Here is a 19,822-nt window from a genome sequence, read left to right as displayed (position 1 = left end):
TTGATATCTTGAAATATATTTTGGGAAAGTTATTTTCCATACCCCTTTTTTAATTTTAGGGTAAGGATTTTAGATAATGGAATTTTCCCCGTATATACTGAAGGGTGCATAATGACCATAAGTGGCGACGCACCCAAAAAATTAAAATCAATCAATCTCACGTGACAAGATACCGATATATTATGGCACCAAATCTTGTTTTTGACTTGTTAGTGTTACGTTTCCCAAAATTCGCGTTTTTGTTTTGGAACATTTATCTGCCAAATATACCGAAACTTAATACCCCATTATGTTTTTAAACTATTATTTTAAATTGTAGGTCACATGGTCTACGTATTTTCGTGACAGTTTGATATGTTGGAACAGATTTTTGAGGAAGTAAAAGTAAAGTGCTCCCTTGCAATTTTCCATGAAGGTGTATAGGGGTAATGTGATCAGCACCACGCTCCTGGCTACCTTTATCCCTCAAAGTTTCTTCAAGGTACCAGCTTCATATGATGCTGGGTGGGTGCCGGAGCAGTTTGAATAGGTGGAAAACATCTCGGTTCTCCCCGCAGGGGATCGACCCCGGGTCTCTCGCATAGTAGTCAGACGCCCTAACGACTGAGCTCCATTATTACTCGTTCGACAAATGCCGATGGTGAGCATTTATCTTGGTAATTCAAAACATATCTCGTTCGACAAATACGAAGAAGTGGCTCCCGTGTGACGGTAGATACCCACTCGATCTCCTGTTACAACCCTGCCACTTTGCTCTGTGATGCAAAGGTTTTGATAGAAGTTGAAAAAATCATGGGAAATACATGATTTAATGTGGCTGTCGGAATTATTCCATGTACGTATAACTCTATAGTTTACTCTTGAGTAAAATGTTGGAAAACTTACATGTTCTATGTACACAAACATGGCCTAGAAAAGACAAGAATGTTGGATTTCATGGAATTTTTCGTTGTTTTAGGACATTTCTTTAATAAAAATCGCTAAAAACGCCAACAATTTGCATTTTGTGCCAAATTCCCATTATTTCGATATTTTGAACGGGCGAAAAATGTGTCCAGCCATCACTGCACATTCCTAAACATAACTTCGCAGCAATTACCATTTTTCACGGTTTTGGCGTTTGCGAAAAATCAATGTCCCTACTAATTGGAAATTACTTTCTCGCCACCCCTCGTATAAATCAGTAGATGGAAAGTGAAAATTTAGCAGGGCTGGCATAGAAAAGTCAATTCTTGAAGAAAGTGATTTGCTTTTATGATTGAATGATTCGAGTAAATATATTAAAATATTTACGTATTGATTATTAGTATTTTATTTCATAATATTGGACCTTACTCAGTGAGAGAGTAATTACAATTTCTCACGAGTTTAAACAGACAGGACAGAGAATGGCGTTAATTTCAGTAGTGTTACAGTAAATTTGAGGTTGGGAGCAAGCACTTGCCAATTTTTATAACGTTCACCAATGCAGATTTATGTTTCACTTTTTCGTGATAGTATTCAATATATATCCCGTTTGGTTGGATTCTTCTTGATATCTAAGAATAGTGCAATGTCATTGTAAACGTATGTTAACTTACATGTTAACTTGTGCGAAACCAGTAATACGTCAGGATGATGAAAGAAGACCTTCGTAAACACTGCTACATTAAATAAGGTGAAGTGAGCCAGAAGAGTAATAAAATTCCAGCAGCATATTTGCAGTCTAAAGCTCTTCTTGTTTATGCATGTGATTTTAGTTGGATGTTGCAGTCCATGCAATTTCTGTCGCATGTTGTAGTGAGATACTTTGTCGGGTGGCGATATTCGACAAAAATCGTATGTATCAATGGAACCTATTTGTTTCCATGTTCTTTAAGTTTGCCCAACAAAATGCCTTACTACGACGTCCGACAACTATCGGATGGTGCCACCCGCTCTTATCCCCTCCATCTGTTGATAAGTCCCCTTACTACTCCCATACGGACAAGAAAAATTATAATTCAATGCATTTTCCACGTAATATTTAGAGGCTTAACCTTTACTCCCCCGATGGTACCATATGGTAGCATCAGAGTAAGGTCGTACTGGCCCGATGATACCATATTGTATCATGGTGCTGATTATGAAATGAATGTGCTTTTTGGACCTTCATACTCTTATGTTTAGGTGGAAACTCTGACACAGGTCTGAAGCAAGCCTGGGAAATTCACATTGATGACCAACCTTCCGCCTCTCACGCCCCCCCCCCCCTCCTCCGCGACATATCCATGCCACATTTCCGAACACAGTTTCACATTTTGGCTCATTATTCAACTTGTATGGCACTCAGGAACATGAAACATGTTTCAATCTCTTTGAAAACGTCCATTCTATTAAGATAATACTAAGGTTTGTGCCTTCTCCCTAAAATAGCGGGAAAACAGGGGGCAAACTCCAGATTTTTATGTTTTTTTTCATTGAAATTCGGTGGTCGCGCCCCCAAAACCTCCCTTCCTTGGTTCGGCGTTCTGAATTGTACACGGTTGCATGCTCTGATGTTTTAGCTGCAAAACAAAACTTATCGAAGTAGATTGATCCCATTGTGCCGGAGTTATAACAATTTTATGAGCAATTTGCAAATTACCTATTTTTAGTAAAAAACAGAGTTTCACATTTTGGATTATTATTCAACTTGTATGGCACCCAAGAACATGAAACATGTTTCATTCTCTTAGGAAACGTCCATTCTTTGAAGAGAATACTAAGGTTTGCGTCTTCTCCCCAAATAGAAGGAGAAGAGGGGGCAAACTCCACATTTTATGTTTTTTCATTGAAATTCGGGGGTCGCGCCCCCAAGCCCCCCCTTTCTCGGTCCAGCGTTCTGAATTGTACACGGTTGCATGCTCTGATGTTCGATCTGAAAAACAAATCTTATCCGAAGTAGATTGATCCCATAGTGCCCGAGTTATAACAATTTTCCTCCAAAAATGAAAATTACCTATTTTTTGTAAAAAAAAAAATCACATTTGGCTTATTATTCAACTTGTATGGCACCCAAGAACATCAAACATGTTACTTTCTCTTGAGAAATGTCCATTCTTTGAAAAGAATACTAAAGTTCGCGCCCTCTTCCCAAAATAGCGGGGGAAGAAGGGGCAAACTGCAAATTTTTGTTTTTTCCATTGAAATTCGAGGGTCATGCCCCCAAGCTGACCTTCCTTAGGCCGGCGTTCTGAATAGTACACGGTTGCATGCTATGATGTTTTAGCTGAAAAACAAAACTTATCCGACGTAGATTGCTGCCATAGTGCCTGAATTATAACAATTTTTCTCCAAAAATGCAAATTACCTATTTTTCATAAAAATAAAAATCACGTTTTGGCTTATTATTCAAGTTGTATGGCACCCAAGAACATGAAACATGTTTCATTCTCTTGAGAAATGTCCATTCTTTGAAAAAGAATACTAAAGTTCGCGCCTTCTCCCCAAAATAGAGGGAGAAGAGGGTGCAAACTCCAGATTTTTATGTTTTTTTCATTGAAATTCGGGGGACGTGCCCCCCCCCCCACCCAGCCCCCTTCCTCGGTCCGGTGTTCTGAATTGTAGACGGTTGCATGCACTGATATTTTAGCTGCAAAACAAAAGTTATCCGAAGTAGATTGCTCCCATAGTTCCCAAGTTATAACAATTTTCCTCCAAAGAGTGTTCGAATTTAAAATTCCCGCCGAGAAGCCCGGGCGAGAGAAATTTCTCTCTCTCTCTCTCTCTCTCTCTCCTCCTGCCATCACTGGTTTCTGGCACCGTGGTTGTGTTGCGTATAAAAGGGACCTAAAAGTTGAGGCCGAAACTTACGAACGAGATTTCCTGTTCCCGTGCAGAGTTCCATAACGATATCTTTAAATAATAAATAAAAAAAAAAGTCAATGAAGATGAAATTCCCTGACATTTCCCTGACTTTTTTTGACACCTCAAATTCCCTGACTTTTCCCGGTTTTCCAGGTTTTCCAGGTCTGTCGCCACCCTGGTTTTATAAGCAGTGGCTCTCAGATGTTTGGCGGAGTACAGCAATGTAAGAGGTACCTTCTTCTCTAAGGGGAGCGGCTGGGAGAACTTTCATTTACTATGTGAACCGACGGGGATTTTAACTTTCTTTTAATACACACACTTGGTCTTCACATTATTTCAATAGTTTATTTCATGTGGGAGACCGGGTACACACACAAACACACACACACACATATACCTTCGGCCACCTTTTTGGTACTGAAGGGTTATTTTTTTTTTACTCGTGAAGCCGGTGGCTACACGAGTCTACACACTCTCTTTGGGACGGGGGGACAGGGTACACTGAGATGGGGATTTTGTGAATAACAGCCTAGTTTTAACTAAGATAATATGAATAAACCTCCGTATATCAAAAGGGAAATGAGCGAGAAATACCTGTCTATTGCCAATAGTTTCTGCTATATTTCCACAGAACTTCAGATACTATATATTTGTTGAACCTGGACAAGGTTATAAAATGTATGGGAGTGTATGTTGTAGGTGCGAGGTGTGAATCGCATAAATATTACAACATACACACTATACAATCTTTAAAAAAGAACTATCCCATAAAAACAGCATCGAGGACTATTTCGCTAAATAACTTTACGTATGCGAATTCATAAAAAATACTTATTACTTTGCTCCTTAGGTCCCGAAAAGTTAACAAAAGTAATTTTTAATAAACCTGAAAATTTTGGGGGAAGGGCCAGGTGTCCTTCTTGTCGCCGCCAATTTACGCCCATGTGATTATGTATAACAAAGAGATGTCACTTCAGTGGCTCAGAATGTTTGATGCAGTCAGTGAAAAATTGCCATTGTTATAGAGTAACCGAAACTCCCCAAAATTTCCACAATTTATATTCCTTTTAGGACAGAGAAACCAGCTAATAGTAAAGTTCAAGAGAATACACGACCAGGTGCGGATCAACAGGGGGGGGGGGCGATAGGGGCCTGCCCTGATGATGGATTTTTGGGAGATATAATAATGATTGATATTACAAATAATTTAAGTGCTGCATGTATGTCTTTAAGTTACATTTCCTTCATTAACAAGGTAAACGTGATTTTCCACAACAGGAGCTTCGTTACTCCCTGTTGTAGTGAAATTTTGATTTCCTTCCCTCTGGTACTGACCAGGAAGAGAAAAAAAAAAACATTTCAGTCAACACCGAAAAATCGCAGTCTTTGCTGGACATGCACGGTAATATGATATAGACCGTGTTAAAAATGTAAACATAAACATTAGTGAGGTCTTGCCCGGTTCCCCCGGAACTTCCGGTTTAGGCCAATTACCGATGTTGCCAATGCAGATTCATACGAAGTAAGATATGGGCGCTTGTTTTCATCAGTTGTGGGATGATAGTCAAGAAAGGTATTTGTTGAAGTTCTACCATGGAGTGGATGTCTAGAATCCGTCGGATGATTAACTGCAGAGCAGATTATTAAAATGTGATGTGTCTTTGTGGCCGCCAGTTGTATAGCATACATACAAGTATCTCATGTACACACACGACGAACTCAAAACGTACGAAAATTTAGATATATTCAATTATTTTGTAAATGGAAAACTGAGGGAAAGATAATTCTATAAAACTAGTGATATTATTATATTATAGAGTATGCTTAAGTGAATCTTTGCCAACAAATCTGCAGAACTAATGAAATGACACATAACAAATGCTAGTAAATATATGTGCTTTCAACGTCGCCTTTCCGCCTGAGGGATTTAGGGAAAACCTATGATATGGCATGCCACTTTCACTTGCATTAATTTACTTCAAACAACAAGGGAGTTTTCAGATTGAAGCGACAAGCGATATCGAGATTTCGCAGAGAAGCATTCGATCTAAAGCAAACCATTCACCAGTCACGCTTGCGCAAATAACAGGCCGGGGCAACACAATGCACGGTATTGATAAAACGGCCCAGTCCGAGCGACAAGCGACGCCTGCAATTTGTCGTGTCGCTTTAATTCGGAAGGTGTTGTTTATTTTTGAATGTTGGTTTCCAAGAGACACGTATCTTTGCAGTCTGAAAGCTTCCATTCAAACCAATTCATTGCGAGAAAATGCACGTGTCGCTTGGACTGGACTGTTGTTTTCTCAGTACCATGCATCGTGTCGCCTCAGTCTGTTGTATACTCGTATGCAAGGTGAATTGTTTCCTTTAGAGTAAAGGGGCTGTTAATTGTCGCCTCGGGGTGTAATCTCTGTGCCACTTAAAAGTGAATCCTCAGTGATCAATGAAATTTTTAACTGAATCGACACGACAAGCTGCACGTATCGCTCAGATTCCCAATGGCATGTACTGTGCCGCTTGAGACTTGATTTGCCATGAGCTGTAAATGCTTATTTGTAGACTAAATAGGCCTGTGTCGCTTCTCACTTCGGTACGAACCACTGCTGTCGCGTGTCACTTCGGTTTAAACCTCACTAAGAGGTGTGCTTTTCACCTCAACACAATACGCAGATAAACCATCAACATGCTTGTAACAAAATGCAAGTCGTACAAATCCTTCCGGGTACCAATCCTTTCTTCGTTCTGCTTGTATCAACAAGTTTCATCTCTCTACGTCCTTCGGAAACCTACGAAGTGTTACGTAACTCAAAAAATTTGTTCCTGATTGAACTGTGCAACCATGTGCTACACAGTTGACACCATATTTCCTTGTAAAAGAATCTCCACTTTGCCCTTTCATATCAACGTCCATAGCACGGTAACCGGATGTTCGAGGGGGACCAGACAAGTGCGCATGCTCCGCAGTAGCTCCGCCTTTAACACCGTCTATACACGTCGGACTTGAAGGTGGGTCCAGCAGCCGGTGTCACAGTGTAGAACGGCCCCCATGGCAAATGTTCCCCCGGAAAAAGTAAAATGTCCCCCTGGAAATAATACAATAGATTAAGGCTGTGTCCGAAAGGTGCAAGACCCTACTTGAAGCAAGCATACTTCGAGAATGGTCTCGCAGTGCGGTCTTGAAGTCGTGGCCGGGAGGGAAAGACTTTTCGAACTGCAATTCGACTGCAGTGCCAAATACGATTAGTAGATATAACAGAGGACACATCGGTTTTCCACGTTTTAAACACTTGTTTTTCATCACAGAAATCACATAGCATTTGGAAATGCTCTAATACATACATTTCCACACATTAGAAGAACTGCAACAAACAACTTGCTGGCTTTCTACCTCCGCGATTTCAAACAAATGAACAAAAAGTCCACTTGTCACGTGACCGAGCCTCCAACTTCATTTGCTCTGCCTCGTAGTGTCGATTCCTCATGAACGTGACACTTTCGAACTGTACTAAGTGACGTCACTTCCGTCAAGACCATACTTCAAGTATGTACTTTGTACCTTTCGGACAGAGCCTAAGTCCATTGTAAACTTTCCCCCCTCAATAAACACAAGGAGGGAACGAAACACAATGGGCCCGAATTATTGTATATCTCCCCCCGGAAATTCTACCATAGCCGACCTATGGTATTTCGTTCCCCTTCAAATTCATAGATACGCTTCTCTATCGGTAGGGGGCGTTTTACATCAGTGTACTTTATCCCCCCGGAAATTCTACCATAGCAGACCTTTGGTATTTCGTCCTCCCTCCAAATTCGTAGATACGCTTTTCTATCGGTAGGGGGGGACGTTTCACATCAGTGTACTTTACCCCCCCGGAAATTCTACCATAGCCGACTTACGGTATTTCGTCCCCCTCCAAATTCGTAGATATGCTTTTCCATCGGTAAGGGGGACGTTTTACATCAGTGTACTTTATATCAGGGTGGGGAGAGCTTCAAACGGCAGCAAAGGCCACTTCTCTTTTGTCAGCTATATGCAATGTTGAATTCTTAACAACATTGATTGTTTTGGATGATGTGCTCGGCATAACGCTTCCAATGAGCAGGCTTTGTCAAAAGAAGACCGTGAACATGAACGAAGCTGCAAATTTTGTTAAGGACATTCTTAATGTTCTTGAGGATCGACGCCATTCGGCAAACCAGGAGTTTCGTGTTCTCTTTAGAGTTATGGTCGATACTTGCAAATTATTGGACATCGATGTCAGAATTTCTCGTGTTGCCAGAAGACAGATCCATTGCAGCAACCCATCCTGCTCTCTTCCTGAAGACTACTTCGCGTGGCAATTTACACCCCACTTTTGGAAAATATAACTGAAGACCTACGATCTCGATTCTCTTAGTCTACTCTAGACGCATACAAACTTGCAGTTATCCTTCCCTCCAGCCAGAGAAAATCTGAAGAGACACAGGTGGTTTGTTTGGTATGTCTGAACCCGTGTTCCATCGTCTTCTCTCTGCTGAATTGCAAGCATGACAGAGGAAAATTGAGCGCGAATTTACAGATGCATCTCTAATTGATTTGTATAATAATTGGCACAAGGATGTTTTCCTGATTATTAATAGACTATATGAAATCTTTCTTACTCTCCCAATTAGCGTAGCGACAGCCGAACGATCTTTCTCAGCTCTCAGGTGCTTAAAATCTTTGATAAGGTCGACGATGGGTCAGGAAAGATTAAGAGGATTGGCTCTTTTATATACTCATCGTGATGTTGCTCTTGACCCCCAGGAAATAATAACGCGCTTCTCCCAAAAGAAACCATGCCGCCTTGACTTCCTAAAACTATAGAAGTTACCTCTTATCCTTCGATAAGTTATCGTGTGAAAATGGTGTACTTATAACGACTTTGTCAGTATAATTCAAACTCAGTATCAGCACAATAGGTAGCTATGGTGCTATATTGAAAAGGAAATTTAAATTTACATATACTGATAACTTTATAATTATTATATTGATAAAAAAAAACTAGAAACAACAAAAATTACAATAGCATCATATTATGCATATGTTTACAAGAACATTTATAAGATATCAATGCTATACATAAAAAAAATATATCTTTGTTATCTCCTTCCAGGATAAAGCAAGTATTTGTATCTACAATTCTGAGCTTCAGTTTTCGAAATTCATCATCTGATCAAATCACCTCCAAACGTAGAACATATAAGTGTCACTCTATGCGACCTTCCTCAAAGCACTCATTTGAGGAACTGTAACATTTACAAGCCTGCCCGTTAAGGAAGATGAAAACAGATACCTATTCACTGCTTCCAATTCAACATGGCATCTATTATACATATCAGTGTCATTCCACAACTTTCGAATCTTTATAAGATTATATAATATTCAAAGTTCATTCGAGTCATAAAAGGCTTCTATATAACTTAAACATCCAAGTTATTATAACATTGCCCAGTTTAATGCTTTAAGAGCAACAATTATTGTACAAATATATCACCATTCCATATTGCTAAATCTGAACTTATCTGTTTCTTTTTTTTTAATTTCAATAAATTTAATTATAAAATTGAATGCATCATATCTTTCTTGTCTGAAAGAACACATATAGCATTTTATAGGTTTGTCGCGTGTTACTCACAAATCCAGAATATAGAAAAGGAAAGTTAAAAATTGTACTTACGTATGTGAGTATAGTGCTCTTATTGTAGAACGACGTTTCAGAGATTGACTATCTCTTTCCTCAGGTTCGTATAAAAACTAAGTACTTGGCATAGTACTGCGTCAAAAATGTAATATGAGGATTGTGGTTAAGGGTTGGTTAGGGTACATTTAAAATATTAAGTTTTTGCTATTAGAAGTACGTAAAAACCAAGCCGTTCCCTAATAAAACTTGTACAGTAGACCTATTCACAGGTAAAAAAGTTAAAAAAGTTAAAATTCTAAAAAACCTGCATAAATCACAATGCAACCTGCAGGTTTGGCCTTTCCTACCCAACTGAAAGAGGGTAGTCAAAGAGGAAAGAGATAGTCAATCTCTGAAACGTCGTTCTACAATAAGAGCACTATACTCACATACGTAAGTACAATTTTTAACTTTCCTTTTCTATAAGAACACATATGATTTAAAATATTTGTTTTTCATTTTGTCAGTCAAAAATAACTGTTATGAATATGAATTCAACATATTGCACAATTTGATAATTTTGTCATGATATACAAATTGGCTTTTTTAAACATCATATTTAATGGAATAGGTTTAAGTAGTAATTTCAGACATTTAATTGTATTATTTGAATAAAATTTTGAGCAATCATGTGACTAAATTATCATAAATATTGCACAAATGTGGAACTTTGGACTTAGCCTAACTATTTTCATATGTTGTTATGACAATGTATTATTTTTATTGTCATACTGGCGCTCAACAAGGGACGAATCCACAACAGAATTGAGCACTACTGAGACTTTTAAACATATAATAATTAATATAATGCCTCTATATTTACAAACTGTTTACATGTTTAGCATTATAATCAATTGAGTATAACTGAATATTTGTTTTCCAACAATACAACAAGAACTTGTTCATCATGAACCAATACAGTGCAACTATGCATAATGAATTTTTAGTACATAATAATATTGAAAAAATGAAATTCAAGTTCGACACACCAACAATTATTATCTAGTGAAGTACCACATGAACCAATTTTACATAAACAATGTACCTACATAACATTATTATTTATTATCAACTCATGAAGCACCATTCAGAACTTCATTCTCAATCTGAGAGCATAATTTCTATATTAATCTTTATTTAGCCAAAAAATATATTAATAATAATTTTCTACATGTAGAGTAAGTAACCTCTGATCCAACTAAGTTCTCTCATTGGGAATTCATCCATTTATCTGGTAAGATCAGCTAACAAGACAAAAATCTAAGTCCCTGCATCAAGAAGCAAACATCCTCAGATTTACGGAGTGCTGAATATAAGATTTTTTACATCACAAATGAATTCATGCAAGAAATGTATAAATTATGATGTGCGCACAAAAATTATAAATCATAAATAATTGTTGTTACTGAACTCGCAGCGTCACGGCTCGAACTTACTATTCAGCCCTTTGTGAACACATTTTGGAGCCATAATGCATTCTAGCATTTTTAAAGGAAAAAAATACTTGACTGAAGCTTGGATCAACACGTGAATCACTTTGCTCTTTGTCAAGTTCATTCCTATTTGAGCCTACGATTCAATTCTTGGAATCTTTGTGCTCTAGTAAATATTTTTCAAGCCAAAGCTAAATCTTAGCATTCAAAATTATTATGCACATGCCATCACATTATATTATACATTTTTTGCACTCCAAAATACAAATAACAAAGAATATTTGTTATATCAAATTTTTCCACTGTTCAACACAACTAAGGATCAAGAAATATGAATGAGGACCAATGTCGGATCATGAAGATCAACTTAAGGCAAACTTTACAGAGGAATACTTCACACCTGAACTAATGTTTCTGACTCAAGAAAAGAAGCACGAAAAGTGACAAAATTTTGACATTAACAGCCGACAATAGAAAAATTATGCAAAAAGTACAGTGACTCACAGTACCACCTTTAACCAACATCCTAAGAGAAGAACTCAACCAACCAACCCTCATGGGTATGGTTGTGAAATGAAGCAGTATCTTTTGTCCTTCAAAACAACAAACTTAATAGAAAACTACTACCACAAGGTCAGTTAAGATGAAAACTGAAGCTGGATGGGAATGGTCACATTACTTTTTTAATATTTTTACAAAACTTCATGCATGCAAGAATGTAATTCTTAAGAAGAAAATTGAACAAATCTTAACGACAACTAAATACAATTTTAGATTTCCAAATACAGTATTCAATTTTATCAAATCCCAGTACAGGTATATAACAATGTAAATTCACTGTACACAAAAAATAGCAAAAAATCTTCACCACAAGCATAATTTGACTTCTTCTTGACTTACCTGTTGATTTCTTGACTTTCTTGACATTCTTGACTGTTAGACACCCTGTACAGTGTAGGGATGGACTGACATGAAATTTTGGCTGACACCGATAAAGTACCAATATAAAATTTACCAACACCGGTAACCGATATTCTACTGATCTGATATAAAATTCCAAATGGTCCTTGAAGAACCTGAATGGTTCATTGACCTCTTTAATAAATGTATGTTACCACATGACTGCAACGCAAAATAACCTGCATATTTAGGCATTTACTTTTTAAAAAAATTAGAGCATGAAGATTACATGTTTATAGTCATAATCATCATAACAAAATGGTAAAATATTACACTAAATTATGATATTTATTGTTATATCGGATATCTAAACTTATCAGTAATTTTACCAATACACCGATATGGCTATATCGGTCGATACCAATAGAGTAAGTACCGATTTATCACTCCCATCCCTATTACATTGAACCATCCTATGAAACTAAAGATCAACTTTCCTGACAATTTGGATTAATTGTTGCATTGAAATGTTGAAGAAATGAGATGTGTAACACAGTAGGAACTATGGCAGAACCATAAACCACTTTGAACCAGTACCCACACTCTTGCCAATCCTCTTACCAATTATCACTGATACATTCCACGCCATTTACATGCATTGACTATTAACAATTTTTAGTTTTAAAATATTCAATAATTACATCAAAATATTAAAAAAAATGTTATGTAATAAAAAAAATCAATCTCGACACAATAGTGGTGCAAAGTAAATGCAAACTTTGGCATCAATACCATAGGAACACAATATTTTATTGTTAATGGGAGTGTGTGTGTGTGTTAAGACTTAACACGCACACACACACACTCCCATTAACAATAAAATTGAAGACTTCAATTTCACTAACTGCTCTAAGCCAAAAATATGCCACTTGGTATATATATTCCCTGGAGAAAAAAAAAGAGTGAAATGTAACATCTGTGACAATCAGAGGTGACCCTGAAAGTAAAAAAAATATCTGGCTCCTTTGTGCTTTTAGAAATATTATACAATATTTTGCTGCTTCTTGCCTATTGAAAATTCCTAAAGCACACCAATCTTCATCCATTCATGTTGTTGACATAAAAATTATATAAACTACAAAATGTAACATAAACCTAAGGGTTTTGTAACAATTTGTGGTAATGATGGTAAAAATAGCAAAAAAAAAGGGGGGGAAGGGGATCATCTAATCAAATTAGCTGGTATTTTCAATTTCCAAACACAAACTTACGTTGGATCACTTCAAAAGGATATAAGTAATCTGCAAAGTATACTTTATGAGGAACTGCAAAAATACAGATTATACAGAGAAACCCCGATTTTACGTTCCTGCATTATACATTTTCCCGCTTAATACGTTCATCGAGTTCGGCATCGGCAAAACACAATGTTAAATATAGGATGTTTACCTCAATGTTATGTTCGCTCTCAGTTTCCCACTTTATACGTTCTATGAGCTGTGACGATGTCTTAAAGTTTGCCAGAAACCTGTTCTGTTGATCGCATGACTTCTCCCTCCCTTTTTTTGCTTTCACATTCACCACACAACCTTGAACTTCCAAAAGTTAGGTTTTTGTGCTTGAGGAGGGAGGGAAGAGGCATGGTTCCTTGGAGGGGAGGTGGAGGAGGTGCACAAGTTGCATTTGTCATACCTCCCTTGAGGGAAAGAAAGGGAAAACGGCACTTCTTGCATTCCCTGTGAAGATGGAATGGGCCGATCCTTCTGCCGCAGGCTCACTGTTTCCAAACCGATTCTCTCTAAATGCTGCCTTCCCTAGAGTTTGGACATAATGTGTGTGACTGAGATGTCTTTGTTTGCCCTTCCCCTCCATAAAAACGCAAGTGGAAAATTGGCAACGAGACTCTATCACCATTCGCTTCTTTGCCCACACATTTACAGAATCCTTCCTAGTTGACGAGAAAGAAAAATAGAGGAGGGGACATGTTTGTAAAAACTTTTCCTTTCTTCTTGTTTGCAACGTTGAAAATGGGAAAAAATAAGGATTTGCCATACCGGATAACAACTGCACTGTTTCTTCAATGGAAATTAATTTAGATTCCTAACGAAATATGATTGGATGTAGTTCGATTATTTTTAATCTGAACTTTTTTCACGAATGCTATATCATTTGGTTATCAGAATGAAGCTGAAAACTCACAAGCTAAAGTGATACTTTTTTCTATGGGCAGATAGGATGATATTTTACTCACTGACGGAAAAATATTTGCGTCAAATTAATTGTGTGGGGGGAGGGAGGGAGGGGGTGAGGTTAGGATAAATGATTCTTCTACGTAAGGCAGAGAATGTTTTCTCTATGCATATTGCGCGACTCGAATGTTGTAAAGTGATGGGGCCAGGATAATTGAATGAATAAACGAGGGGTGCGGCAATATTTTCTGAGAGCAGCTAAATTTAGTGCACATCTAAATGTCATTAAAATGCATATTTGGGCCAAAGGAGCAAGGGGGCTGCTGTCTTTACCGTCACCTTTTTCTCATTTGCAGGGGGGGGGGGCATGTGTTTCCTCATGCCCCCTATGGAATCATCCCTAGTCTTGTAATTACTGAAAAGTGTCAAGTATTTCTGCCCAGATTTTCTTGCTCACGTGGAAGTGAGCACCCTTACACGAGACATCTTAACCAATTAACATAAAGGCGAAAAGCCTTTCCTCTGGGATCTCAACCTGAATATGCGCATTCAACGAACATAGTGTAGCAAGCAAGTGAAAGACGCCCATCTTCCCCCCCCCCCCCCTTAAGCTCATTACTCTGGCACTGTGCAGGTCTATGCAGTAATTGAAGGATTCAGCCCCTTTGTCATTCTTTAATGCCCCGTGTCAGAAATCTTGCTCATATGTCAGAAGTATTGACATGACACATGGGAGAGCTTCAAGCAGTGTTCCTTCTCCCCTCCTCCTGCCTTCCTTTTCTTCCTAAAACTTGGCTGGGAATAAGCACATTTCTGATAAGACTTGTTCAACTGTATTGGTGCCCCTCCACCACCTGTTTGTCTCCCCTTCCCCTCCCACCCATTACAAACTGTGGGAGGGATGTCTGCAGGCAAAGGGCAGCTGGCAATCGGCACCAATGTTTCATCTTGTGGCTCCAGAGCTATAGAGCGACCACAAGAAAAAAAAAACCTTGGACGAAAAGTCCCCGCGCAGCTTCCTCTTCTTCCTTTCAGCTCGCGCCATAAGGAAACACGGTCCACTCTCCCCCTCCCCTTCTCGCAGGAGTACGGTGCTCAGGAGTCGCGGGTCTGCACAGGTTTTTATGCTTGTGGTTCCACTATATGACTCACTAATCACTCTGAAGGGAAGAAAAACGGCATTGTTTTGAATCTCCTCTCTGAAGGTTGTTTTGTTTTGACGATTAGGAAAAATACAAAGCGAGGAGTTAGAAAAAGACAAGCTTTTTTTTTGTTCTGATAAACACCTTGAACACACAGAGCAGTGCAGGAAGGAAATGCACATGGTGCTAAGAATATTATAATCGCTTTGGAACCATTCACGTGCTGAAAATAAATCACGCAATATTAAACGTTGACGGGAAGACAAAGGAAAAAAAAAAAAGGGAAACATTATTTACGGGGAAACTATTGGTGGAAGGGGTATTTGCCCTCCAATAATAAAACGTCAATTAACATGGATGTAAATAATAATCAGTGGTATGCCCAAAGGGGGCTGAAGGGGGGCATAAGACCCTCCCTCTGGGCAGAATTTCTAAAAAAAGAAAAGAACGTCATAGGCACGAAGAGATGGCAAAGTGATGGCTAACTTCTATAAAAATTATACATAACCCCATTCCCCCTTTCAAAAATATTGCGCACGTCACTGATAATTTGCAACGTCTAAAAATGAGTAAGTTTGACAAAGCTTGTTTTGTTCACTTCATGCTGTTGGACTAATCGGGACTGGATACATACAGGTAATGGACAAAATAATATGAACACCAATGCAATTGCAGAAAACGTGTATTAGTACGGGGTTGGGCCCCTCCTTGCCTGAATGACAGCTTGTATCCTACGTGGGATAGACAAATAAAGGTCCTGTACAGTGTGAACTGGAATACGTAGCCACTCCTCGCACAAAACAGTCTCAAGTTCCGAAAGTGTCATTGGAGGTGGAAACCGATTACGCACTTTGGCCTCCAAAATAACCCACAAAGGCTCAATGATGTTAAGATCGGGGGACTGTGGACACCAGATGAGATGTTCTACCTGTGCACATCGGGAGCTGTGCAACTGGTGCTATTCTAACCACGTGTGTTACCACGTCTGCGATTTCATCATGCACAGCAAGTTAGATCTCTCGTCGTCTACCAGTGAAGTTCTTCCGCTCTTGAAGTGCACATGCCACTCAAAACATCTCTAACGACTCATTGCAGCATCGCCGTAAATGTGTCTAATCATGCAAACCATCTCTGTGGCAGATTTGCCCAGTTTCACGCAGAATTTCATGTTTGCTCTGTTCTAACTTGCTGTCTATGATGAAATCGCAGTTGGGGTAACACACAGAATAGCACCATTTGCACAGCTCCCAATGTACATACGACAATGTCTCTTGTCACGCTGACTCATGAAGGTCGGTGCTCCCAGTGATGACTGTGCATGCAGCCTTGTGCTGCCATCTGTTGGCATGCTAGAGAACTAGTCTCGAAATAAAACATTAACATACTGACCAAGGCAGAATTTATAGTATAAAAAATATATATACACTAAAAAGGTAACGTTTAACAATCTATTGTGAATATTCATCTGAAGAAAACCCTGTTAGAGGGTGGAAATGTTACCTTTTTAGTGTATATATCTTTTATACAATAAATTCTACCTTGGTCAGTATTTTAATGTTTTATTAACATGGAAGCAAGGCTTAACAGAGTTACCATTAGTCTCAAAACTTTTTGATACCACCTTGTATTTATCTACGCAGATTTTGTAAAGATCTCAGTTTCTATTTCTAAGGCAAAACCCACAGTAGTCACTGAGGTATTAATATTTGTCATTTAATATCACATCACTAGAATACTTGTTATTGTATCTACACATTTCTATTGATATTTTATTAGTAGAACTAGGATTTTCATGACACAAAAATGCACTTACAACCTAAACGTTGCATAATGCATTAAAACATTAAAAAAATATGCCCCAACATTATAAATGAATTAATAGTGTTTTAATGTTCCTGCATGGAGTGGCTCTGGGGTTCACCCAGCACCTAATAAATGGGTACCTGGAGACAACCTGGGGGAAGGGAGGGGGAGATAAAGGCAGCCAGAGTGTGGTGCTCATAAAGTCACCTCCACAAATAATTGAGATTGTAATGTGTGGGGCATTACCTCCACATCTCGTCATATATATTCACTACATATTACGATGAACAGAAAGTAGATTTACCTTTTTACCTATGACTTATTTCATGGGCCAAACTATTTATATAAGAATGAAAACCAGAACAGAAACAAGTATAAAGTATGAAATTTGAACGCCTATTTATATTATTCCAACAAAAAAATATATAAATATACCTTGCAAGATCTAAAATATGCTGAATTTTACCAAAAAATTGTTAAAATATGCTCAATCAGATGGAAATTAGACATGGCCAAATCCAGATAATCTATATATCCAAATTGTATGGATTATCCAGATATCGATATTCAGATTATCTGAAATGTCTGGATGTCCTAATGTGTGCAGTATCTGGACAGTTTTTAATTTATCCATTTTATGGGCTCTCCACATATTCTATTATTTGCTATTTTCATATTTCATTGTACGAATTTTCTACAAATCCTTCATCAAATTGGATACCCAAATTATCCACATATCCATACTATCTGGAGATTCAGTTTATTCAGATATCAGAATTATCTGGATATTTGGGTGTAGGAGAATTTCATCAGGTTGATAACACACAGCTGCATTCCTTCATGGCATGGTGCATAACACAGGGGAGCACATTACCTTTTTTTTTTTAATTTGGAATATCCATTGCATCCGAAATGGATAGAGGATAATTTGAAATCCGGATATCCATTACATCCAAGATGGATAGAGGATAATTTGAAATCTGGAAATCAGTTATCTGGACTTTGTGGCCATCTCCAATAGAGATAGTCAAATATACATACATATGTACTAATAAAGAATCTTCATTTGATTGCTTTTTCATAACATGAATTTATATATATAACACTTAAAATTCCAGGTCAGTTAATCCATACTACTCACATTGACAACAACTTTTAAAAAAACTATGTTCTAGTAGGGATGGGCTGATATGAAATTTTGGCCGATACCGATAAAAAATTTACCGACACCGATAACTGATATTCTACCGATCCAATATAAACTTAGAAATGGTCCTTGAAGAACCTGAAATGTTAATTGATCTCCTTAATAAATGTGTTTCGAGGTGACTGAAGTGCAAATGAAGTTGAATATTTAGATATTAACTATTTTAGAAAGAAGGGCATGGAGATTATCCATAAAAATTACAACAAAATGGCAGAATTTTGCACTAAATTATAAGATATTTATCTATATATCGAACCGGTAAAATAATCAATAATTTTACCAATAAACCAATATGCTTATATCGGCCGATACCGATAGAGTACCGATTAATCGGTCCCATCCCTATGTTCTAGTAATCCTTATTTGCTCACCTGTGTCGCTATTGCTTCATTAAGTTGATGCTGGGCCTTTTGCTGCAAGCTAAGCAGAGCAGTCTGCTGTTCTTGCAGGGCCTGCAACTGAAGAAAAACAGCATAAAGAGTGCTGCATATACAAATTATGTAACAAAAAAAGGACATAAAATGCTTTAATGGACTAACAAATAAATCTTAAGTCTTCATGTTTACTTCCTAATCAAATGAATGAGGTTTATCTCACATTTACTTCCTAATCAAATGAATGAGGTTTATTTCATAGTTGAAAAATCATTAACATTTAAAATTTTTACACAAAATTTCTATAACCAAGAAGCTTCAGTCTATAATCCTGGCGAGACAAAAACCTTCCCAATGTTGAAGTAACCTGGCGACGAATGATGAAAAGATTCTCTCGGGCTATCGACCAGGTGAGTTGGGGAAACATTCTAATCTTTCGAGAGCTAACGTCACTCTCATCTGAAACGAGTACTGTTCAAGAAGACCAGCACATCAGAGAATCCAGACACACGAGGAAATCCAGACACATTGGGAAATCTGGACACACCAGGGAATCCAAACACTCCAAGAAACCATGATGAAGGTGACATGAAGATAGCCATCCTGCCATACACCGGAAATCTCTCTGCAATTATAAGCCAAATTCTCAGGAAGCACAACATAAAAACTATTCACAAACCACCACTAAAGGTCAGAAGCCTACTACGCAACCTCAAGGACGATTAGGACTTAAAACACCTGGAGTTTACAGTATTATATGCAAATCCGGTAAAGCATACATTGGGCAGATGGGTAGGACAAAGATGGGTAGATGCAAAGAACACCAAAGCTACATTAAGAATTTCCATCCGGAAAAGTCAGGATTAGCGGAACATTCAATCAACGAGGGCCATAGACCAGATTTCAACAACACTGAAATTATAGCCAAATCTTCAAACTACTGGGACCACATCATAAAAGAAGCAATAGCTATTCATGGGGAAAAGGAGAATCTCAATCGTGACACGGGGCTCGAATTGGACCCAGCTTGGCTAGCGATAGTCGACCAGCAGCACAGATGTAGTGGACATGGTACCCAATTGGTCCATCATCTTCACCGGCAACCCCCATCCAAGAATGTATATACACCGGATTGACGCTCAGGACTGCACTTCTACCCTGAATATGAGAGTGACGTTAGCTCTCGAAAGCTTGGAATGTTTTCCACAAATCACCTGGTCGATAGCCTGAGAGAATCTTTTCATCAACCTCCCAACGTTCTTTAA

At 38.1% G+C, this 19,822-nt stretch overlaps 1 protein-coding gene across 1 annotated transcript in view; it reads right to left on the bottom strand.

Moving 5' to 3' along the window:
• Nucleotides 1-19,822, bottom strand: part of LOC145986012 (uncharacterized) — a 51,241-nt gene that overhangs the window by 24,505 nt on the left and 6,914 nt on the right. Inside the window, exon 4 of the mRNA XM_083120181.1 lies at nucleotides 18,555-18,641. Coding sequence (XP_082976307.1) covers nucleotides 18,555-18,641 — 87 coding nt within the window. The remainder of the gene's footprint in view (nucleotides 1-18,554; nucleotides 18,642-19,822) is intronic.

The sequence above is a fragment of the Lepisma saccharinum genome, chromosome 3 (assembly GCF_977018435.1).
Source record: "Lepisma saccharinum chromosome 3, izLepSacc3.1, whole genome shotgun sequence".
NCBI lineage: Eukaryota > Metazoa > Arthropoda > Insecta > Zygentoma > Lepismatidae > Lepisma > Lepisma saccharinum.
This window is presented reverse-complemented; position numbering and strand designations above follow the sequence as displayed.